Source organism: Pezoporus flaviventris, unplaced genomic scaffold (assembly GCF_033815535.1).
Source record: "Pezoporus flaviventris isolate CSIRO_AGI_PZ_B2104156 unplaced genomic scaffold, CSIRO_AGI_Pfla_v1 ptg000037l, whole genome shotgun sequence".
In the NCBI taxonomy this organism is placed as follows: Eukaryota; Metazoa; Chordata; class Aves; order Psittaciformes; family Psittacidae; genus Pezoporus; species Pezoporus flaviventris.
Genome location: NW_026892585.1, coordinates 9,424,129 through 9,449,147, shown reverse-complemented (window position 1 = coordinate 9,449,147; position 25,019 = coordinate 9,424,129). Strand labels below are relative to the sequence as shown.

Below are 25,019 nucleotides of genomic sequence, written 5' to 3'. Positions count from 1 at the left end.
GTTGGTTTTGGTTTTCTTCTTCATTTCTGTGCTTTTGTTGAATTGACAATTTTAGTAGTGGTTTTTCTTGCCTTCTCAGCTGCCACTGAGGACACAGCAGAAAGTGCTGGTGGGGATGAAGGTTAGGGAGGGATGACAGTCTCCAGAGGTGTGTGATGTGAGGAGATGCTGGTACTGGACGGTCCAGTTGCTGAGGTGCTTTCCCTGCTAGTGCTGTGGAGAAGCTGTAAAGTTTCAGTGTGCCCTGGTCACATAAGAGAAGGAGGCAGAATGAGCTGAAATACAGACATCATAAATGTTGTGGCTAAATTGTGGTTGTCTGTCTCTTTTTTGTTAAAGCTTTATTATTGCATGTTTGGGGAGCCTTCTGTCCTTGCTGGTTAGCTCTCCCTGACTCAGGTTCAAGTTTTCCTTTGTTTCATTGCTTCTCTCTGTATATTTTTGTAGCATGGGTTTTCTCTTAAATAGGGTTGAGGTTGATGGAGAAGTAGAATATTATTGTTCACTGTATTTTGTGGTCTGCTCTTGGGCCATTCAAACTGTGTTGGCTACTCAGTCAGCTCCAGTATGATACACTGAAATTTGCTTTTTGTGGCTGGACCCTACCAGTATCCCAGGTTATCAATAAACTGATGGGAAGTGGGAATGTTGGTGGGCTGCCACCCATCTGAGCTCACTCAGTGCGAGGATTTTGCAATGAAGCTGAAGGTCCATTGCTGATGTCTTTTGTTTCCTTTCAGTTTCTTCCTAAATTTAATGAATACGATGCTTAATCTTATGCAGTCTGAAATGTTTGTTGTAGTTAGCACCATTCTTATTTATTTAAACGCATGTATTTCAGCACTGAAGTGTATGACAATGTCTAGCCCTGCTGGAGCATGTAGTATGCTGTTAACATGGGTAAGATATATACTCGGTACCAAACAGTGAAACAAATCAGTTAATAAAATGTTGGCAAAACCAGAGAGGTTTTGGTGGCAAAAACAGTGTTTTAAAATGTGGCTGATGTTGGTTCTGGAACACATGCTGAGTTAACCTCATTGAACTTTTCCCCAGGAATTGATGCGCTTACAATTGGCGGGTCATTATGCTGCTCCACCTGTGTAGTGTTAAGGTCAGTGTGTTTTTCTGATTATAAACCCCATCCATACCATTCCATTATAAATTCACTACCATTCATATAATGGAATGTGCCAAAGCTCGGAGCTCGTTGCAGCTGCCCCCGGTCCATGTTTAAGATCAAACAAAGTGGTTCAGGTAATTTGAACACCTTTTCAACAACACGTCCAGTCAAGCTTCATTTGAAGTGATCTTTTGTTGTTTATGTTTTGTTCTCCTTTCTTTTGTAACCTGCTAAGCATCCATCTGATGTCAGTGTTGGTTTTGTTTTGTGTGGCCTGCCCAAGAATTCTTATTGAATCAAGACCCGGTCATTATAAGATCATAGCAAGGAGGTCCTGGGAGCAGCAGGCAACTGTGACATTGCAGTTGCACGCATCCATGCCTAGGCAAAGCACATCAACCACTCACCTTCACAAGGCGTTTTCTGAAACCTGCAGCTTCTAACCGTGAATTAATTCAGAGTCATCACAACACACAAATCAGCCATCACAGTAGACACTAATGTGTGAGATGCAGGAATGTGTGACTGGCACTAACCACTTACCAGGGCAAACTTTGAGATCACTTGCATGCATAACACACTGCTGCTGTATGCATCTTCCTGCACAGCTTAGTCTTCTGAATTGCAATGCGTTATCAAAGAGAGCCAGAATGTGCATTCAAGCTTATCTAGTGTTATTTCTGTCACGGAAATGTTATGGTTGGGGCTTTTGTTTGTGTGTTTGCTTCTGCATTTTTCTTTGTCATTAATCATCCAAGTGACTTCAGTTCTGCAACGAGGAAGAAGTCAGTGAACAGCCATATATGTAATAGGTCATTATGTTCTTCCAGTTTCATGAGGACGTATCCTTTCTGTGTTGAGTTTTGCACTTCGTAGTAGCCACTAAGAGCCTCAGGCACTGGCACTTTTACTGGGAGGTATTTGGAGCCTCTGTGCAAGTTAAGCAGTACTGTAATTGCTGAGGAAATACCTGCAGGCTCTTGATGGTGACAGCTGAGAGGTTGTGTGACCATGTCCAGCAGCACTCCTCCTTTCACCTCTCTGTAGCTGCAAACTCAGTGGGATTCTGCATTAAACATGATGTGACACCTTCCTGGATGTATGTGCTATATACAGTACATACAATCTCACGTAATGTGATAAAGAATCACAGGAAGACTCCAATGCAAAGCAATCCTTGAATTTTCTAGGTTATGAAAACTCTTCACATCCTGACATTTCACATGACAATAATCTGAATTTTGCAGCTATTGCATCAGGTAAGTGCATCTTCAGAGGTGAAAAGTATTTCAATGGTTTTCGGTTAGTTCCAAAACTAAATGAAATATCCTCCCAAAAAGATGATACAGGTCATGGTAAGGTTGCATGTGTTTTTTTTACCAAGTGAAGAGACTCAAAGGGCCTGTTTAATAGCAGAAGGGATATGAAAAGGATAGAGATTAGGGTTTGTTTTGGTAAAGCAGAGTGCAAAATACCTTATGAGCAAACCCATATTTTACTTGGCCTCCAGAAGACTCCATTTTGCATTATTTTCAAGTTCACCGGTGATGATGAATCTTCCCAATTTTTAAACCAGTGCATTCCTCACCACTACCTGAGTGTCTTAACAAATTTGGGCCCTTGTGTACAGCACACAGGAGATCCTGGAGGTTGGATTAAGTACACCCCACCAAGAATCCTGCCAGAGATACGTTGCTGACGCGACAGCAGGAGGAAAGTAAATGAACTACGTGCTGCAGCATGTTCAACAGGCTGTGATGATTTGTTTCCTTATAGGGGAGTCTTCTGGTTAAGATAAGTCTGATTCTCAGTCTACGTGGGCAGCTGTAATCAGATGTACGAAAGTGATGCACATCAAAAGTACTTCTCACAAAGTGCTGTCTGTTAGATATATCACCTACGTCCTCCTTGCAAGGAGATTTGATAAGTTTGACAAGCAAACCAGATGCACTATTTAGTCTATAGCAATGAACAGCCTGCATCTGCAACGGCATTTACTTGACCTTGCAGATAAACCTTTTGAGTTGCGCATAGGCATTTGAGATAAGTATTAGCGATGTGAAGACTGGACTGGTACAGGGAATGCAGGACCCTTCCAAATCCTAGGGGGCTTCTGAGCACTCTTCATAGCCCTGTGTTTAAGTACCTAATTTAGTTTCTTATATTAGTTTCCCTATACGTGCCCTCTGCTCAACAGAGCAAAGTCATTATCTTGCTGGTATTTTAGGGCACCCTTTTCTCTCCCTTAGCTGTCCAGCCAGTGTAGAAAAGTTAGCCTTATGCAACTGCCCAAAGCTCAATGCAGACTACAAGTATGGAATGGAAAGGTACAAATATAGCTGAAAAAAAATGTTATGGCACAATCAAAAGAAGGTTTCGGTTAGAAAGGAATTAGTGCAATAGTAGATGGTGGCTTCTGCAAGTGGTTTCTCACTTTAAAAAGGTCTTCCCTAGATGAGGCGAAAAACAGCATCTTAGCCTTTTGGTTTGGATTTAGTCCTTTGTTAGGAAAGAAAATCAATCCATCACTTATAAAAATCAACTTCTGTGTGAGCTCTGTGTTTATATTTGGTCTGTCTGTGCCACTATAGAACCACAGAATGTTTTGTGTTGGAAGGGATCTTAAAGCTCATCCAATTCCAACCCTCTGCCATGGGCAGGGACACTTTCTGCTAAAGCGGGTTGCTCCAAGCTCTGTCCAACCTGGCCTTTAGCACTGCCAGGGATGGGGCAGCCACAGCTTCTCTGGGCACCCTGTGCCAGCACCTCAGCACCCTCACGGGGAAGAGCTTCTGCCTAAGAGCTCATCTTAATCTGCCCTCTGTCAGGTTAAAGCCATTCCCCTTGCCCTGTCCCTACAGGCCTTTTTCCATAGCCTCTCTCCAGGTTTCTTGTAGCCCTTTAGGCACTGGGAGCTGCTCTAAGGTCTCCCCTGAGCCTCCTCTTCTCCAGGCTGAACATTAAAACACCCAGCAATGTTTTAGTACAAAAATACCTGGTTTTAGTTGATCATGTGTGGAGTTCATCCTTTTAATCGCACAAGTTCTTTATGGAGAAAAGATCAAACATTGTTAGTGTAGAGTTGTTACCTGTGGGTTGTTTAGGACTCAACATACAGAAACCTTTCAGACACGCTTTTTCAGTGTAGTGCTTGAGCAAAACTAAATAACAGATAATCAGTTACAAGGATTATATTTTCGTAGAACAGGGCACAGAGGTGGAAACTCTGCTGAAAGCTTTTTCCCAGCCCAAAATAAAGCGATTTGCAACCCCCTTTGTCTTACACTTTACTTTATGTACCCTCATTGCCTTTTTTTTTTTGCTAATGATAACCAAACAGACATCAAGAGTGCGTTTTGAACTTTGCAGCTCTTCTCAGATCTTTGTCTCATAGGCAAAGACCCAGCAGATCCACCAGTCCATTTGGGTGCAAATGAGTTGTCAGTCCCCGGAGTAAAGGTTGGACTTGATCTTAAAGGTCTTTTCCAACCTAGCTGATCCTATGATTCTATGGAAAGGAGGGAGGTTAGCCAACCTGCGATCAGGAAAGAACTCCCACAGCTTGTCCTGTAGACTCTAAGCTAGGTGCTGGCTGTGCCAGTGAAGGCAGCAGATGGAAGGCAGTGGTAGGAGGAGGGGTGGAGCTGCGAACCAGAGCCCTTGCTCTCCTAATGTCTTCTTAATTAGAATAATACAAGTATTGGCTGGGATGATAGTTGTATCTTACTAGAGAAATTAAGAAATAGATTAATTTCTGGCACAACTCCCTCTGCCTGTTTACTTCGGTCCCTGTTTCCAGCACCAGTTTTAATTGAAGGAACAATTTGCTGTATTTGCTTATGAACAGATAACAGCGTAAGGAAATAACTCTACATTTGGGAAAGCACAAAGGGGTGTAAGGGCACCAGCAGAAACAGATATGTATCGAAAGCCAGCACAACTGAACAGTGCTATCATTCCACTTATTACGACAAGAGCTCTTGTAAGGAGATTGATTAAGTTTGCTATTCTTCCCATTCTGTCATGGAAGTGAAAGGCTGTGAGTATTTAGGGATTTAATCTAACCTTGAGTGTTTAGGAGTTTAAATGAACCCCAAATGACCCAATGGGACAGGATGTGCTTCAAAGTTTGTTGAAGAGGAGTTTGTCCATCTCATCCAGGACACGTGAGATCAGGCCTCTGCTGAATTCACTTCAGAAGAACTGAGAAGTTTTACATAGATCTATACCAGTGTGTGCAAGCTGGTGTCTGTACTGGAGAACCATAGGAAACCATATCTGCAATGTGTGACTTTTGATGCCACTTTAAAACCTCTTCTTGCTCTTACTGGCTGTTGCCAGCTAGAAGCTCATGGGCCTTGTAAAATATCTAATGTAAAAGGCTTTATCATTTCTTTTGGTAAAATACAAATACACTTTTAACTTCCAGGATTTCCACACTGAGCACCTCCATTGCTTAAAGAGTATTTTGCAGCTTTGCCCCTTGAATGACATGTGGAAATACTTTGGTTTTGACATGCACAAATATTTGGATTTTAGTGGGAAATGCGAGTCCTTTCTCAAAATGTGGTCCATTGCTTTAAACCCAACTGAAAAGATGCATTATCTTATGAAGTTCTGTATGATAAAAGACTAATTAAAGTCAACAAATGTTTAAATCTATTAATATTTAACAATTGACAGAGCTAGCCTTAGAATAAAAAGCAGTCTTCTACAAAACAGGGGGAAATCCGTGTCAAATACATTATCTCTGACTCCTGTGTGAATATATACCTTAATTGCATTGGGACATTAAAAAACATAAATGAGGGTGGTTTCTATACTTTGCAATTTAAATTAGTCCATTCTTCATGACACTGAGTTTCCACCTGTATGGATTTCTTTGCTTCTCGAAGAAAAATTATACCCTTGATGCCTCCTTTAGCATGTGAGATAAAATTCACATTAAGTCTACTAGTAAGCTGGAAATCTGTTGCAGAATCCACGTGGAAAATACAAATCTATGTTGTTTCATTTGTAACTCAGATTTTCCACAGGGTGAGAACATGCTGGACACTATACAGACAAAACCCTGATTAGAAGGAGTGAAGCTAGAAAGGGAATAGTGTTGTGTGATGTATTAGATCAAGTCCAGGTCCTGTTCACACGGAAGTCGCTTTGCTTAGATTTCTGTTATGTTTTTGTACTGGCTTTAGCAGTGCCCAAACACCCATCTCTGCAGAGCTGTACACCTGAGGAAATTGCCTTCTGTGAGTGATCGATTAAATCGGTGAGGCTGTTAATCATGTTGTTAATAGCCCATCTTCCTGCGCTGATCAGACTTCTCTGCTTGTGCTGTCTCTCCATCTTTTGCTCCCTTACCTAATTACTGTTGAAGCCATTGGCTAATTCCAAGTGAAAGAGAGAGGAGCAGTTGTCTTTGAGATAATTATGTTTCTAGAAGTCTCAGGAGTTGGGGAGAGGAGGGAGACCCAAGCTGGGGCTGAGGGAAAGGCAGGTAGAGCCTGTCCATAACCACTCCAGCAGCTGGGAATGTCGCCGGGATTGTCTGTATCTTTGACAGGAAAAAGCTGGAACTTCAGTAGAGGTTTGTTGGTGAGGAAGGACAGAGCTCTGCAGGAAAACAGCTTCATTAATTCCACTGCTAACAGGGCTGTTTGTTTTTGTTTCCACGAATGCTTTCTGAATCAGACCTGAATGTGCTTAATACAAACATTTGGCTTCTGGTTAAAGGTTAGAAAAATACAGCAATCGAGTTAATTTATCACCAATATCGAGAGAAGTAGTACCACAAACAGCATTAGTGTGTGGCCATGGAGCTAATGCATTACCAGTGACAAATCCATCAAATTACTGTCTTTCCTGTTTGCAGGTCTAATGCTGTGGGGGGTCAACCCTGGGTGGATGCCAGGTGCCCACCAAAGCCTAACCTTCCCTTCTTCCTAGGCTTGCCTTTGCTCCCAGATTCTCTGCCTCCTCACCCGCAGTGGTGCAAGGGGATGGGGAGTGTGGTCAGTTCATCACACGCTGTCTCTGCTGCTCCTTCCTCCTCAGGGGAAGGACTCCTCACACTGTTCCTCTGCTTCAGTGCGGGGTCCTCCACGGGCAGCAGGGGCACAGCCTGCCGCACCATGATCTGCACCATTGGCTGCAGGGGAATCTCTGCTCCAGCACCTGGAGCACCTCCTCCTCCTCCTGCACTGACCTTGGTGTCTGCAGAGCTGTTCCTCTCACACATTCTCACTCCTCTCTCTGGCTGCAGTTGCTCCAGCACAGTAACTCTTCCCCCTTTAAATACGTTCTCCCAGAGGTGCTGCCACCATTGCTGATGGGCTTGGCCTTGGCCAGCAGTCAGTCTGATTTGGATCTACTTGGCATTGGCTCTATCAGACACAGGGGAAGCTTCTAGTAGCTTCTCACAGAAGCCACCCCTGTAGCCCCCCTGCTACCAAAACCTTGGCATGCAAATCCAGTATATACACACAAATAAATTCTTGCAGTGCTTGAGAGCCCTTAATGGAAATTCTTGCTCAAAAGTCAAGTTTTAAGCTCATTGACATTCCAGCTTTACAGCCTAAGGTTGAGTAGCATTTTATCCAGCAATACCATCAGTTTAAAAGTAGCATCTGTGGATCAAAGCACCGCGTCATTGATTTGTGCATGGAATTGAACAGGAGGCAGTTCTCATTGTCCTTAGGAGACTAGAACTGAGTCCCACACCAAGATATCGAAGCAGGGTCTGGCTGTTTGCGTGGCCACATCCTTGCTGCCTGGTGATGTGAGTGTCTCAGTCTTTCTTTCAGAACTCAGGTTTAAGGCCTGCAGACCCGTGTTCCAACTTGCTTACTTGTGCATTCTATAAATACTAGCTAGTTAAACTGCAGACTTTCATCACAACGCCCTAGAACCTAATTCTGAATGGATTTAGGACGCTTCTGTGACAGAGGTGTTGTTATCAAAAAAATAGGTTAAAAAAGTTCTCCTTGGGGCCTTACTTCAAGTGTAGTGTTAAAAACTGTAATTACTTCTCTTCTGTGAGGAGTCAGTGGCAGCAGAAAAGCACTGGGTTAAGGCTAAGTGTCCTCATTAAAGTTAAATGTGACTATGGTTTGAACCTTCAGAACCATTCTTGTACTTTTGTCTGTGGATGAGTGGAATAGAACATCTCCAGTCACCTCTGCAGATGTTCTTCCTCTTCGAAAACTCTCACGAGACCTTTCGAACTGAAGTAAAAAAGTAAATTAGAACCTCATGGAGTAATGTGAACATTATACGTGAAGACTGTGCATATGGCTGCGTGACAGAGCAGAGTAGTACCTAATTACTGTATTATGGGTCTACTAGCAGCACAGTAGGTATGGGTGAAGTTCAAATACTGTCAGAATGGGACTTGCCCAGCTGTGCATGCAGGTCCTGTTTATCTTGGTGGTAGTCAGTGGGGCTTGTCTCTAGTTGGAGGAGCCTGCACCAGTTTGCTCTTCATCTCCTTGATCTAGTTCTCCTCTGGTGGTTCTGTGCAGTTTCTGCTTTGAAAGTCTGCTCTGTGCCTGTACTTGTTTCCCAGGGGGAATTACCAGGCTACCTTTCATCTAACCTTAGCTAGCAGGTCCCCCGAAAACCCTCAGCATATAGCTCAGAACCAGCTTGCAGTGATCCAGAAGAAAGCAGAGTCTCTGAATGCAGCTTCTCTGATGTAAGATTGTTTTTGTGCCCTAGATAAAGCCAGTTCTTTGTAAAACCTGAATCTTGTTCTTCAGCTAGAGACTGTAATACCAGAACTACTCACTTCCTCTTGGGATAGCTTCCCCAGTTTCTTTGCTTTCTCATGAATACAATTATAATAGCAATTTAATATGATTTATACAATCAAAACATAAACAACTTTTAATAAAGATGAAGCAGTAAGGAGCAAACTGGTTTGGAGATAGCTATCTGAGGCTAGTTTTACCTGCCCAGGGAGTGAGAAATCTCACTCTTTAAACTATGCTTTGTGGGTTTAATTATTAAGGATTATTAAGAATAAATTATTGGAGCTGAGGCAGTACTAAACATAAACCAGTTTTCTTTTGCTGTTTTTCAGTGCAAAATAAGAACTCTTAATCCTCAAAACTTTGTTAGAATAGATTTTTCTTGAAAACAAACCTAAACGCACAGAATGAACTTTAGATAGATGTATTTTTAAGGAAATTATTACAAAAGATAGAGGGGGTTTGTCATCATATCCCCAAGAGTGCACAGACATAAGAAATCGTTGTTGAGAACAAGCTTAAATGTGGAAGTCAAACTCTTAATATTGCAAGCAGTTTTCATTCTGCCCTCCAGTGACAGGAGACAAAAACCGTGCAGTAATGATGAATACACTTCAGTGGCTGGGGTTCCAGTTTAAATTCATGAGGGGCTTCTTTTCTTTGGGAAAAAAAATGAAGTGTGTTGGATTCTATTATTATGATTGCATAGGAAAAAACAGTCAGATACCATGGTCTAAAAGGAATCATGTTTTAAATGAATCCTTACCTGTCAAATGACATGTTTGTTCCTAGGGTTTGAGATCTTATTCTATGAGTAGTTCTGTGATCTGTGTTCTAAACCCCAGCTTGCTGTTCTACATGTTTGTCTAATGGGTTTTCCAACAGAAGAGATTGTAGCATGGATGAAAACATTTGAAGTGCTTCAGTTAAAATACAACCTCTTGGTTTTCCAGGTCTGGATTAGCCCTTGTTGACTGCAGCTGTTGATGATACAGTTTTTCCCTTGCTTTACAAAGTCACTGGAGTCAGAGGGAGTTTTGCCTTTAATTTTATCAGAAGCAGGATCAAGCATACTCAAGTAGTTGCATTTCTGCATTTGTCTGCAGGTAATATCATAATAACAGGAATTCTGGAGCCACTTAATTGTAAAATGTGAGGGAATATTCTAGGCCTAATTGGAAGGTAGAAGATGGAGCTGAGGGCATGTTCCAGAGGTGGTGTCTGGTTCAGAGACTGGTTTATTGCAATAGTTTGTTATTGTTTGTAGATCAAAGGAGTGATTGATGTAGGCATGAATACTCAATAGGCTGCTAATACCTACCTGCCTCACTGCCTGAGGAGGTTAAGATACTGACACTTCAAACCACTTTTCTCTTAAAGAAACACAGATGGGGATAAACAGCATGAGAGAGTGCAGGGGCAATGAATGAAATATCAGTTTAAAATGTTCCCTTTGCTGCGGAGTGGGGTCAGCTGAAAGGAACCATGAGTGAAAGGTACTTCATCCATCCCTCCTTGATTTTGTGTGTTTTATTGTCTCCACGTGTTAATCCAGTGCCTATCCTAGGGGTGGTCCAGCAAGTGATGCCTTGTGCCCTGTCCCTTCCTACCTATGGGTGAGGGGAGGGTGGCAATACTGATGAGTGAAGAAGAGGAACTATGCCCTAAAGATAAAAAGGGATGGAGAGGAGAGGAAGAGGCATGGTCACCTGGGAATATGGTACTGGTCACCTGGGAATATGGTACTGGCCTTGATGTGAGGGACATAGCACAGGAGAAATGGGGCCCTTGCTGATGGCCTGGCATAAAGGGAGGGAAATCATACACAGCTCCTGCAGGGAATAGCAGTCATGGAGACAGAAATTTTACAAGTCATAGCAGCAATGAACCTCTTGTGGTGTGTGTATATGGATCCCTTTGACTGCACACAGGAGAGTCCAGGCAGAGAGGGAAGCGTAGGTGGTGAGAGCACTGCACGGGTAGAGCTGAGCTCTGCAGGGTAAATCCTTTGATACATACACACACGAACCTTTTGCTTGCAAAGATTCATACATGTGTCTGAAGGGAGTCTGATACTAAAGTCTTTGCTTTGTGTTTGGTTGCTTTATGTTGCCTTTTGGGGGTGGGTGGTTTATATGTGATAACTGTGCCTGAGACCTGTGTAATACATTAGACACCTTTTCTTCTATCTGGTAGCACTGCAGACATCACAAGAGCTTTGTGTTTTAGCACTGGTAGAAGGTATAATACATTCTTACTGGTAGGATTTTTGTAACTCATATGTCATAAGAAATTAAGAGGTTTTCCTTGTAAAATGATTTCAGAGGAGTCTTTGGACTCTGGGGAAGGGATATGGGAAATGTGGGACTGCTTCTGAGCAGTGAAATGACTGTACCTGGCAGTTCTGGGAAACACTGTACATTACTGGATATCTTTCTGCAACTCATATTCACTCTACATCGTTTCATTAGAGGTCTGTTAAATTTTGGAAGCTGTCTTCACAGCTTTTCCTGTAAACCCTTGCTACATTTACTGGTACACTTTTGAAAAGGTCTGTACATAAAATGTATACATTATGCTGAGTATTTTCTTTGATTTTTCTCTGCTTTGATTTTCTCTGGATGTGCTGTCGAGTTTGCAGTGTTAGAGCTGCCTAGAAAATCAGACTGCTCTTAAATAATCAGGTAGTAGTTTAGTATGGGTTTTTAGATACGCCTTATTTCTATCTCACATGCCTGAATGTACTTGCAGTGCACATTTTCTGTTACCCTAAGGAGTGCTTTGCCCACTTATCTTTATATACAAATATAAATTCTTATAGCTTGAGAGGTTCATACACAGGTCTGGCTCCTTCCTATCTAGCTGACGTGGTTTAACCCTAGCCAGTAACTAACAGTAACCTGAAGTAGCTAACCTAGGATCCCAACAGCCCTTGACTCCTTAAAAAGGTAATAAAGAGAGGTGAAGCTAAATCCTCTCTGGGAAAACCTTACCTCAGTCAGTCTTTTTCAGGAGAAGCCTGTTTCTTCCCTTTAAGTATACAGGGAGTCTTGGGAACCTGCATTCCTAAAGTAGGTGACTGAAGTACTCAAAGCTTGAGCTGGAGGAATCTGGGCCCCTGTTAGTGCTGTTAAAGATGGTTAATCTTCTGCATGGTTAAAGTGCTTGAACTGGTTATACAAATCCACCAGGTAAGAGATGTCTGTTACCATATGCTGTGCAGAAACTACAACAGGGCACCCAACACAGACAGGGCTTCTCAGTATCACTTGATCACTTTGCAGAAGAGCATCAGTGTTTCCAGCCTCCAGAGAAGAGAGTCCCTATTCTTACACCCTGCCTCCTAAAATCCCTTTGGAGTAAACCAGCATTCCTGGGAGACCAGCAGAGTCCAGCTGTGCAGTGGACCTGATGAATGCAGTGATGATCCTTAAATAGATAAATGTGGGGGCACACAGGCTTTTGGAGACAGCTCTCTACGGAGTGTGATGCTTCTCTGCTTTAAATAGCAGGGTAAACCAGTACCAGTGCCTGGTACAGAATGGCTGCTTTTCTTCTTGCAGTGATTATTGCTCATAAACATTATCCTTGGGTTTGAAAAGATGAGGAATGGAGAGTTTCAATCTGCAGCACCACAATCACCAGGACTCTGTATCTGTGAGGCTGGCGTGGTCCACACTGGCCTTTAGAGACATGAGGGTGCTTGTAACAGAGGTGTGTTGTCCTACCAATGAGTGCTTTATCTTGCACTTGTTGAGAGGTGGTCACTGTCCTGCCTCTGTCTGGTACCACAGCAGCGCTTCTCTGCCTGCTTCTGGTGTTTAAAACCAACCAAGTCAAAAATACATAGTCCTTGTTATGTGCATTGTAGAGCACCAGCAAAGGCAAGTGTTGTGGGCTTTAGAGTATTAGATAGTAGCACATGAGCAGATCCTAAGGTTATTTCTTCATTTTCATAGTGTGGAAAGACCAGAGTAAAGCTGTGCGGTGTTGTCATGGTTTAAGATGTTACCATGTTGACTCTTCTATTATTTCCTTGGTCTCTTTTTGAGACGTTTCTATTACATGTTTACCACATTCTTGAGTACCTGAATGTGTCCTGTAAAAACACTGGCAATGTTTTCAGACCTTTTTTTCTGTAACGGGTAAGTCAGATGGCCGCTTCTCATCCCTTGTTGTGCCAAACTGCTGAGACCAGGCTGTTCTCAGCTACTGATTTCAGGAGAAATTAAGAAAATAATTCTGTCCTTTGCTGCATTCTGTGGCAGAAACTTCCCAGTGCTTTGTGTGGTGAACTTGGGTGGGTTATCACTGTGCAAATGCGTTGAATGTAAGGTTGTTAATCGTTCCTTGTTAGACAGAAGTAGGCTACCATGTAGAAGCTTGGAGTGATCCCAGCTAAAGCTGGTAAAATGTCACCTTTATCAGAAACTTGTTTCGTTTATATCCTTATAGGAGTACAAATCTTAATTCTTGGAATCATGTAACTGGAAATATGATGTGTGTATCTTTTAGCGTGCTCTCTTGGGTTCATTAGACAGCATTCTTTTTTACTTCTTCCAGAAAGAAAAGGAAAAAAAATAAATCTCTTTTTTTCCCTTTCTTTTTCTGAATTCCAAGAATTTCCCTCCAGTCATTGCTTCATATTCCAGCTTCCATCTGCTTGCGCCCAGGAGATTGTTTAAGTGCTCTCAGAAAATGTGGACTGCTCTTAAACGTATTTTTCCTTTATAGATGCTAAGAGTGCCCCTGGTTACTGGGCTGCCAGCTTTTGCTGCCTTATGACTAATAGACCTACATCAGGAATCAATCTCAGGCACCAGTGCTGAACCTTGCTGGGTTGAACTTGAGGCCAGCTCTTTCATTTTGATTCTCATTTGTGCAATGATTTGCACATCATTGAAGCAAAGTTAAATGTAAGAGGATACATTAACATAGCAGTGCAGCTAGGCTGGAAGCACACAAAGGTCAGAAAATGGAAAAATGAGCTACCTAATAACGTCCATTTGCTCCACTGCTGATGTATAATGGCTTTGCTTTTCGATTGCTGTTTATTATAGCCATATATATATATATTCTGCCTTAGATGTGCAATATTGAGACAAATGCACTTGAAGCTCTCTAGTGTTATAATGGCATGCATGCCTCTGAAATGTTTGCAGCCTTCATTTCAGTCTTCCCAAGAGCAGCAGTTTCACCTATGTGCTCTATAATGTCTTGCAGGGAAAAGGGGGTCAGTAGATGATGGAAGCCTGCGTGTCCCTCTTGCTGTTAAATGATTCCTTTGGAGCACTGAGAAAACCATTGATGTGCCTCTCAAACAAATAGAGAGCTCCAAACCCTTTGACTTCATAGCATTCTCCAATCTGAAGCTTGATGATTTTCATGTTGTGTTCAGCAAGTCAGATGTTGCATCATTTGCACTATGTATTGCCTCAGTATTTTGCTCTGGGTGTTCACACCTGGGTTGGGACTAAGTTTCTGTCATCCAGCCAATTAAACCTTTCATATACAGACTGTTAGTACCTTCTGTTTCTGTTAGTACAGTATCCTTCTTGATACACACGATCCTACCTTCCTGACACTGCTCAGAAGACTTCTGCTGTCAACTTACCACTTTCACCAGGTTACCCTATGTTTTTTGTATCTGCCTTGGCTTCTCCCTGTCTTTTACAAAACACATAGACCCTGCAAATGGGGATAAAAGCTCATCAGGAGAACCTTCATCTCTGGAGCAAACAAGACTGACTCCACATCTGATTTGCCTGTGATGTCAGGATTGACTACTGGCCTATTAAATTTTCAGGTGGATAAACGTGCTGTATCCCAACCTTCCCGCCACACAAAACCATCTCATTGTCTTTCTCGGTACTTGCTCTTGAAACTCTGGTTGCAATGATGCTTGCAGACATGTGAATGACTACGTGTGTCTCAGTTTGAGCCCACTGTCATGCTGGCTAGTATTTTCACCTTGTTACCTTTAATTTCTTCATCTGCCAATGCTCCAGCGATGGGTTGTATTTCGATCATATAGTATCTTTGGTATGGACAGTAAAAGTCTGTTTGTTATCACCATCCTGACTGGCACAAATACATCTTCTCTGACAAAGCAGCAATAGAAAGTAACAGTGTCAGTCCAAATATCTGAAAGACAGCTCTTAATTGTCTGAACAGGTAAGTGAGTTGCATCCTTGCAGATGCTTAGCTGAGATCTGTCCTCTGTATTGCTAAAGCATCACTTACCTTTCTGGAATGAATTAAAATGATAAATTAAAGTCCCTGACATGAAGCCCTTCAGCTTTCCATGGGAAGTTGGTCTACAGCAGCTTTGAACCCCATAGTGAAATTCAGCTGGCAGTAATGGTCTGCAGCTCTCCAGCCAGAGGGATTCTTCTTGTCTCAGAGAGGGATACACTAGGGTTCTCAGGTGGTGAAGGAAGGGGCTCGCTGCTGTCCGAGTGCCAAACAGCAGGTGGGCAAGGAGAGAGGTGACAATGTGAAAGGGAAAGAACGTGGAAAGAAAATCTGTGTTATTTGTTGGTATTAGTGATTAAAGGTTTTCTACGTGTACATTTTTGAGATTAGTTTTCTTTACAGTCAGATCTCACCTGTCATTTCCTTTGCATTTATATGAGGATTAAAAAACCTTGAATTAAGTTTTGACCTTTGTTTTCCTTAGAGGGACTGAGTGACACCAATAAGGTAAGTTCTGGCCTCCAAATCCTCTAAAAATCTTATTTTGAGCAGGACTTTTATGTGGGTGGATGATCTTTAGAGAGCTTTCCTGAACTTTGTGACAATCAGAAGGAGGGCCAGTGAGAGGGGAAAACATCCCTTTAGCCGGTTTTGCTCAGCACACTAATAGCTTATAACTAAATACTTACTGTCCTAGCTGTCTGTACAGAAAAGGGCATTAAAAAAACAAAATTGCTAAATTCATTGGAGTAAATGCTTATTTCTGCTAGAGTAGCTGATAGCAGTAGAAAACCTAGGTGATATTTGCATTTCCTGATGTAATGTTAATCTAGAAGTTGTCTCTTATACAGGTAGCTGAAAATTGCTTGTGTATTGTGTTACATATTATGTATGTCCAAATGAGGAATGTAAGGGGAAAGACCTTTATATTTGCTACTTGTTGTGTTAAAAGCTAAAGTGACTGGACATCAGTGATATGTCTGAAATACTGTACATTCTTGTCATCTCATTCCTCCTGTCCTAGGTAAGTTCAGACATAGGAAATAGCCAAGTGCATCACTCACCAGTGCAGTATGGGCACCCTCAATTTAGGACAAGCTTGAGCTCACATGTTGAGCATACCCTATGCATGATGCGCTTAAGTGTGACAAGATGCAGAAATCTGGTAATCCAAGACAACGAGGTTAAACAGTGTAAAGAGAAAACCACCTTTCCTCTTACATGCATAGACACCCTGAGCAGCAAAGGCTATTCTCGCTGCTAACCATCATACAAGTGATGAGGGGAGTGGGTGGAAAATGAAGTTTGGGGGTCATTTGGTACAGAAAGTCCATGGGTGGAAATTCCCCTAAACAGACTGGCTGTAGAAGCAGCTCTGAAATTATTGTTTTGAGGCAGGAATAGAGAGGGATTTGTTTCTGCTGACAGCCAACCTTGATCTTATAACAGTCTTCCAATACCTAAAGGGGGCTTACAGGAAACCTGGAGAGGGACTTTTTGCAAGGGTCTGTAGTGACAGGACAAGAGGGAATGGCTTTAACCTGACAGAGGGGAGATTGAGTTGAGACATTAGGAAGAATTTCTTCTCTGTGAGGGTGCTGAGGCACTGGCACAGGGTGCTCAGAGAAGCTGTGGCTGCCCCATCCCTGGCAGTGTTCAAGGCCAGGTTGAACAGGGCTTGGAGCAACCTGCTCTAGTGGAAGATGTCTTACTATGGCTGGGATTCTTATCACCAGGGCTTGCGGGCTGTGTAAATGCTTCAGAGTGTTGCATGGAAAACATGCAAAGCTGGTAATAAAATGTGGAGTGACTGTTTTTTTTTTAACCTCTTTTCTATTTATTCACACAGCCATGCTTGTATTTTGATGGCATTATTTAATCCAGTTAATTATGTGTGTCCGTGGTCCTGTTTGGGGGGGATTTTTTTCAGTTTAGGGATTTTCTTTTTTGCAGGTTGATGTATTTGTGTAGAATCAGTGCTGGAAACAGGAGCTACTCAGATTTCTGGAGAATGTCACTTTCTGGGTTGCTTTCAGATTATGCCATTTGTTCCGCTGGCATCAACATACAGGAAAATGGGAGTTTATGGAATTAGAACATAGTGATGAATTTACCATTTTCATTAAAACTGCTTAAGGTCATGCTAAATCTGAAAATAATCAAATGTTTATGTCTGATTTCATTTGAAAGTGTGCAGTTAATTGATACTCTACATCCATTAACATTCAAAAAATGAAAGTGTCTGCAGAACCACTACTCCCGGGAGTAATTTACACGAGAAATAAAACGTCTGCTTTTGTACTGAAGTAGCTTTTGGGTAGCATGCTATGAGCGAAGGAACCCATGTTAATGGTACAGACTAATATAGAAGAGGGTGCTTGAAGTTCTTCACATTACTATCTCCCCATTATTCAACCCATAGTAGTTGTCTTGGGTGCTGTTGTGACAGCAGATGCCTTCTTTGTTAAGAAACTCCTGTTGATTTCAAATGACTGACTTGAGTATGAGAGTTGTGTGTGTCCACAAGTGCTTCCCAGATGAGAAAATGTTCACAGCATGTGAGCCCCTGCTTTTTGATGAGAGATGCATTTCCTGCTCACAGGGAGTATTGGTCTTTATACTATGAAATGAACTCTCTTCAAACAGTGAATAAACACAACTGAGAAAACAGGCAGCAGAGGTATGATTAGATGCATGGCAAATGCAACACTATGTACTTTGCTTCCTTCTCTTATTCCTGTATCTCTAAGGTAGCCTTTTGCATTCCTAGTTTCAATCTTGCCAACACGTAATGTAAGGTGTAACATTTGTGTTGGACCTGGTTTTGCTTATAAACCCTGTTTAATGCAGTAAGTGAGGATTTGGGTCAACGGACTGTAAGCATTGTAAGGCAGCGTTTGTAGAGTGACAGCATATTCTTGGGGTACAAACATGCCACTTGAAGTGTTTGTTCTCTGTACAACATTTGTGCAAGAGCCCTAAGGCACAATGATAGGTTTCTTAATGATTGCACAAATATTGGTATTAATGAACAAATTGTTTTTTCAGGACTTCCTGGTCTTCTGTGCTACCACAGTCTTAACAAAGCAAGGGTTAAATAACTGCTTGGCTGGACAAAGAAGCTGTGATTTTTCTTCCGCTTAATTTGTTTGAGTTCAAAGGGATGATTTGACTTCTGATCATGTGAAAAGCATTTCATAGCATACTGGAAAGCTGTCTGGTTTTGTATCTGATGGACTTGACAGCACGGTTGGCAACAGTGGGATAATGGAAGGCTGATGAATAATGAAAAGCCAAGTGATTGAAATAGCAGAGCTGCAGGGAGAGAGGAGGGAAAGCTGGGAAGGAAACTGGCAAAACCAAACAGGCCAGAAGGAAGGGATAACCAGTATTTTGATCACTATCAGAGCATGTCTCCACATCAGAATTTAACCCAGTCATAACTTAAGCATTCCCTGTCTGCCAACTCACAAGAGCTCTTAACTCACGCCCTGTGACGCATTTTGTACAGGTCACTCAGCTCGCCTTGAGGAAGGAGGGTAGGTTGGAATTTAAATACTTTTCCAACGGCTGGGATGATGACTCCTCTGCAGTGACCTTCTCAATTCCAATTAATTGTTCAGTGCATTCCCAAAGTCCTGCTGGAGTGAGTGTGCATTGTATCCCACAGTCACCTGCAAAACCAGAGCAGAGCAACAGTGCCAGAAGCTATCAGCTGTACTGAGACACTGCAACACTTAGTTTGTATTTACACTTCAGTGAAGACACCCCCTGTTTTGGCAACAGGGATACCTCCGTTTTCCTGACACTTACTCTTCAGATCTCTAGCAGGGAGATCTCTCTTTGCTAACCAGTGTCTACAAATGGGATACGACTGTGCGTAGGAAGGTTTCCTCTGCAAATGTAACACGAATTACTGGGGAGAAGACTTAACGCCGGGTGTCAAAAGTGGGAAGACTGTTTCCTGTTATTAACAGAGAATGGCTCTCTAGCAGTTTGATGGTCGCGGTGTTTGTGCCTGGATGCATGCGTTAACATAGAGGAAGCCAGCTACTATTAATTTCCTCACCCACTGCCAATTGTAGCTTAGTGTGGTGGTGCAAGGCTTACGCTTACACTTGTCATGCTAAGAATTAGGGAGTTGGAGTTGAGTTAGCGCTGTGTTTCCTGCTATACCTTTTCATGCCTCTTGTTTTTGCAATGCCAAATGGAAAAATATCTGCTCCTTTCTCATTCTGATGTACCGCTTCTCCTGAGCTCTGATATCACTGAGAAATGAATACTACTGTAAATGCCCTGCTTTCTTCTTCTCTTTGCAGAATCTGTACCAAAACAGGTTCCTGGGCCTGGCAGCCATGGCGTCTCCGTCTAGGAACTCACAAAGTCGGCGCCGGTGCAAAGAGCCTCTCAGATACAGCTATAATCCTGACCAGTTCCATAACATGGACATCAGGAATAACTCCCATGAGACGGTCACCATTCCTAGGTCTACCAGCGACACAGACCTTGTCACTTCAGACAGCCGGTCTACGCTGATGGTCAGCAGCTCCTACTACTCCATCGGGCATTCGCAGGATCTAGTGATATACTGGGATATAAAGGAGGAAGTGGATGCAGGGGACTGGATTGGCATGTATCTCATAGGTGAGTCCCTCTTACTCCTTCCTCTTTGAGTTTCTTGCTTCTTTTTTTTAGTTATAGGTGTTAGGGAAGTAGGAGCTAATGGTAAGAGTGTGCTGATACAGCTCCATGAGTGTAGTCTTCCAGTGGGTTTATATATTACAAGTGTGTTTTTTCTGCTCCTGAATTGCTGGTTGCAGTCCTGGCGCTCACTTCTTCTTCAGCAGAGATATGAGGAGGCTTTCTGTGGGCAGATTCTTGAAATTTCAAGATATTTTCATTTGAAAGCCTTTTGGATTTGGAGAAAATCTCTCCTGTATAAAGACAGCCTAGTATTTTCAGGGTTTCCTCTTGAGTCCTTGAGTAATCTGTGACAGATGAGGGGTTTTACAAGTCAAGAACATGAATCATTTAAAAACCTCGTGAAACAGAATAACAGAATGCCTGTTTCTGTATAGCCAAAGGCTGTTTTGATATGAACAAGAATTACAGACTGAGGCAGTCTGGAACTGTCCCAGAGAGTTTTGTTGTGATGGGTTTTATTTATACTGGAAGCTGTATTCAGCTATGCATGTTAGCATGTTTTTGGCATTTGCATCTAGTAAATCCAACCCGACATAAGAGTAATAAATGGTTTTAATACACTTTTTACCTGGTTGGGGTTGGAACTAGATGATCTTAACATCCTTTCCAACCCTAACTATTCTGTGATTCTGTATGATTTAGTGTGAGGTGTCTGTACCCATGGCAGGGGGGTTGGAACTAGATGATCTTAAGGTCCTTTCCAACACTATTCTATGATTCTATGGTTGTTTCACATCCCTATAAAATTAGTGGGTTTTTAAGCTGGTTTGGTTCCTATGGAAATAGTCCTGCTGCCTAGACCGAAGTCTGTGTTAACTCTTTGCCTTCTGGTAAGCTTGAACATGGTTGATCAGTTTCAGACGCTTTCCTCTATGGATTAGAGGTCTTAAAAATATGAAGTTTTTAAATATTCCCTGAAAACCAGTGACTTGGAGAAGAAGACAAATTCAAATTGGTGCTCCCACAAAGGGAAATGTTGGTAAAACCTGCCCTATATCGATTTGAATAAGTGTGCCTAGCACTAAGCATGTGTTTTAATTCAAATGGCACTGTTTCACCTTGCCCAGGTAGTGAACCATGAACAGGTAAAGCACACGATGTTGTGAGTTGGGCTTTCAGAGCAATCACAGGGGGAATTGTACGGAGCTATGATGTTACTTAAGTGCTTTAACCAGAAGTCTTGGCATCACGTGTTGAGAATATTGGGAACAAAAATGTTGGTGACATAGGGGATGTGAGGAGGTACTGGAAGGGAGGTCTGAGCACGCAGAGGAACTCTGGTGGCACGGTGTTAGGCACTGGATATTGAGTTCAGAGTATTGGAGAAACTGGGAGAAAGGGGGAGATGAGGGTGGCTGTTTAGGATGTGGAAGGAAAGGAATGGGCTTTTCAATAAGCCTGGCTGCAATACTTGTTCCTGTGAGTAACCTCATGAAATACCCTGCTTTAGGCTTCTGAAATTCACCGTCTTTCAGGAAAAAAAAAAAGAGACTGGATTTAGAATCACGGAATCACAGAATAGTTAGGGTTGAAAAGGACCTTAAAATCATCAGGTTCCAACCCCAGTCTCATTTATTTGCCTGAACAGAATTACTTGAGTTTATTGTTGAGCTTGCAGTTGAGTGTTTTACTGGAACAGATGAGAAGACAGCAGCCCCCAGTACTAGTCACTAAGAAATACTCTAAGCCTATTCTGCCATAGCGCGGGCAACTCATGAAGGATTGTATTGCTTCAGTAAAGAGACAAGGCATACCTTCTGGTGGTCTGGAGTCAACAGACAGTGAATAGAGCTGTTTCACATCGACTGAACTTGTTGAACCAGGTTTCATACCTCGGACATCGTATCCAGGGCTGTGAAGACACGTTCTAAATTATTTTGCTAGGTAACCTGAATACACAGAGGTTTAAATGGGCAAAAGAAAATCCACCCTGCTACTCCTGCTTAATTTACTGTATCAAACAGGATGTTGCTCCAGACTCCCCCAGTAAATTGGAAGTGTAAGTTGTGAAGTGGATCCTTGCCCCTGCTGGCTGAATGCCCGGTGTTAATGGTGATAGCCAGTGGCTCATTCCAAGAAACACTGCTGCCAAATGAAAAATGAATAGTGTGTCCAGTCCCCAAGAAACCAACAGACCCTTGGTGTCTTTGAAGGTGTTTTGTCTCCAGCCTCTCAGGTTCCCAGTCTAAATGACTGAGGAAATAGCAAGTAGCAGCAGTTCTCATTCCTTTTACTTGTCTTCCCCTCTTCCCACTCCTCCTCTCCCAGAATGTAATGTAAGGTGAGCTTTGGTGTTTTGGTTCCTTTAAAGAACGAACATAGGAGACCATGGGAGATCACTTGGGTTTTGGTGTTAGTTTAATGTGGAAAACACTCAGAATCTTGGAAGTTAATTGGCCCTATGGCTCTATTCACATTAACAAAGTAGGGGGAACCAGTAGGAACGGGCAAAACATCTGCTAAATGTGTTTCAGGGGTTTGGCTTTAGAACAGTCTCAAATCTGGCAGACTGAATGCCCTTGAATTGATGTAGTGCATCTTTCAGTTTAGCATTGTCAGGACAGAACCAAGTCTGTGTGCCCAAAGATCACACAGTCTGGTGGAGAAAAAATGGGGACAATTGGAAGGGTCGTAACAAACATGCTTCTGACATGGAATAAACCACTGTATTCAGTGTTTGTGACCAGTCCATAGGGGTGGGAGATCCAGACACCCCTAATGGCTTAGATTTGTGTGTTTGCTTTTGCACAGATTTTATGAGCCTTCACTCCTGTTTGGAGAGGGAATGTTCCTGGCCTTGTGGATATGACCTTCACAATGTAAACTGATATATGACTATGTTTTGAATTAACAGCCAGACTGGAACAAGAGAACCAGGGAAACTATGAACTTTTCCCAGTCTGTTCGATAGAAGATTAGTGTTGAAGCCTATTATTACCACTTGCATGGCAACGCTGTTAACTCTCACGTTGCTGCTGGCTGTTCTAATGTTTGTCTCAAAGCCAGCTTGTGGATATAGCCCCATCCTTTTTGTGATATTGGGGTTGATGAAATTTGAGCTGAGAGGTTGGAATGTAGCAGTATTTAATATTGTGGAGAGTCATGAGAACAGTGGGAAATTATTCTTATTCTTGGGGTATCGGGTATAGATTTTCTTTAAAACTGGGTATTGGGAGCATTACAGTTGGTGTTTGTTATTTGTCTTGAGGGAGCTCCTGGGTACCCCAGGAAGGGACTATATAAAAGCGGAACAGCATGCAGTTCTCACCTTAGAGGAGTTTAACCATTCTAGGAAATGTCTCCAAATAATTTTATGTGAGTGTTGGTGTTGAAACACATAAAACTTACTCTGTTCCCACCACCGCTGCTGTTTGATGATACCCAGTAAACTGCAGGCTTCAGAACAAAGATGTTCTGGGGAAATACATACGATAAAAAAGGCTTCCAAAAGAAAAAGAGCAAAAATCATGTAGCTCATGCGTTTTGATACCATGGGGATGCTACTCAAAGCGTGAAGTAACCCAAAATAAGAGCTTAAGGGAGTCCTCCCTGTATGGAAATTCTGGCAGCTTGCTCCCCATGGGAAGGAGCCACAGCCCCTTTTATCACAAGGTATCTGTTTTTTCCGCTCTTCAATCCATGTGCACATTCCTAAGGGTGGCCGAGGGGAAACAGTCTTTGCAGAAGCAGTTAAAAGCTGGATTTAAATCGATTATGAGAATTAATTTTGCTCTTGGTCTCAGAAGGCAGCCAGCCATTCTCTTGTAAAACAGTGCAAAAAAAGGGTAGTAATTTGTGCCATGGCAAAAAATAGTATGGAATATATCCACCCTGTAGCTGCGTGAAAACATCCATACACACATGCATGACTTTGATGATGGGCCATGGAAAAACTCCTTAATTGAAGGAAGAAGAGTAAATGTTGTCTCTGTTATACAGATGTTATTAAGTGTTTGTTAGTTCTTAGCTAAGAAGATGAGCTAGCTAGGTGTGCACACACACAAGTATTGTCATGGAATTTCTTTTCACTTGAATCAAAGGTGAACGTTTTGAGAGGGGAGTTCGAGATGGGCAGTCATGAGGGGAGAGGAGGCCATGAGGGGCTGAGGGAAGATGTTGAGGGGAAAGGAGGATGGCCATGAGGGCTGAGGGGAGATCATGAGAGAAGAGCAGGGGTGACCATGATGGGAGATCCTGAGGTGGGATATTGAGGGGTGGCTGTAAAGTGTAGGGGTGGCAGCTGTACAGAGTAGGCCACTATGGGGATAGGTGAGGGGTAACTGGTGAGTGGAGATCATGAGGGGCAGCCATGAGGGGAGATCAGTTTGCCCATAGTGACATTATTTAATGGTGGGCTTGGCAGTCCTGGGGTAAGGGTTGGACTCGATGATCTTAGAGGTCTTTTCCAACCTAGTTGATTCTGTGATTACTTCGGTGCATTTTAAGATTAGCCATGGTAAGATGACAGAAAATATGGGAATTGGGAGAACAGGCCTTTTGGGGTGTCTAAGACATACTGTGCCTTCAGGAGTGGGAATGACATTTCATTCCTGCTAAGCTTGAACTCCAGAGATGTTCTAACTTCCCCTTATATATATTATATATCAGCTCTGAGCTGTACAGAGGAACCTCTAAACTCTGTAAGAACTCACCTGAGATGTGCATGTGTCTCCCCTTAACAAAACTGTAGCACTGTGAACACCAGAAGTCTTTCAGAAACATATCCACAACAAAAAACACATGTGAGCACTCAAACAGAGCTCTGAGAAATCTGAACATAGCACATCTCTGTTGCTGTTTGCAAATCTCTGGAGTTCTCTTGGCAGAAAAGCTGTGTGTGAAGACAATGTACGCTGAGGCAGGGAGAGAAGCGCAGAACCAAAGCAGTTCTGAATAATGAAGACACCATGTTTGGCTGTTTTGTTTTTAAAAAGCAGGACTCTTATTTAGTGGCTATTGTGAGACAGATGCAATATCTGCAGTTATTTATCTCCAAGTTTTCTCTTTCCCTGTTATCTCATTTACTATTACTATTTGCTACAGTATGGAGCTAGATTAATATGGACTGCTGGCAGCTGCCTGTAGATAAAGAGCTGTCTTATAATTACTGCAGCAGCATTTTAGCTGCTACTAGATTTCCCTTCTGTCATCATCTCCATATCTGATGTGGAGTAGCTAATGAGAAATATTTAAACCAGACTTCTGAAAGAATTGTTTGCTCCAGTGTCTGCACACGCTGATGTTGGTAA

General features: G+C 42.4%; 1 protein-coding gene across 9 annotated transcripts in view; it reads left to right on the top strand.

Moving 5' to 3' along the window:
- The window catches only part of HECW1 (HECT, C2 and WW domain containing E3 ubiquitin protein ligase 1), a 250,356-nt gene that overhangs the window by 60,902 nt on the left and 164,435 nt on the right, over window positions 1–25,019 (top strand). For 8 of the 9 annotated variants that reach the window (XR_009745349.1, XM_061464617.1, XM_061464613.1 and 5 more), the window contains exon 2: window positions 19,386–19,710. Coding sequence is in view for 8 of the 9 variants with exons in the window: in XM_061464617.1 (XP_061320601.1) it covers window positions 19,386–19,710 (325 nt within the window). In the remaining variant the exon portion in view is untranslated. Of the gene's footprint in view, window positions 1–1,056; window positions 1,115–19,385; window positions 19,711–25,019 lie in introns of all 9 variants that reach the window. The other variant, XM_061464614.1, reaches the window with a different exon arrangement.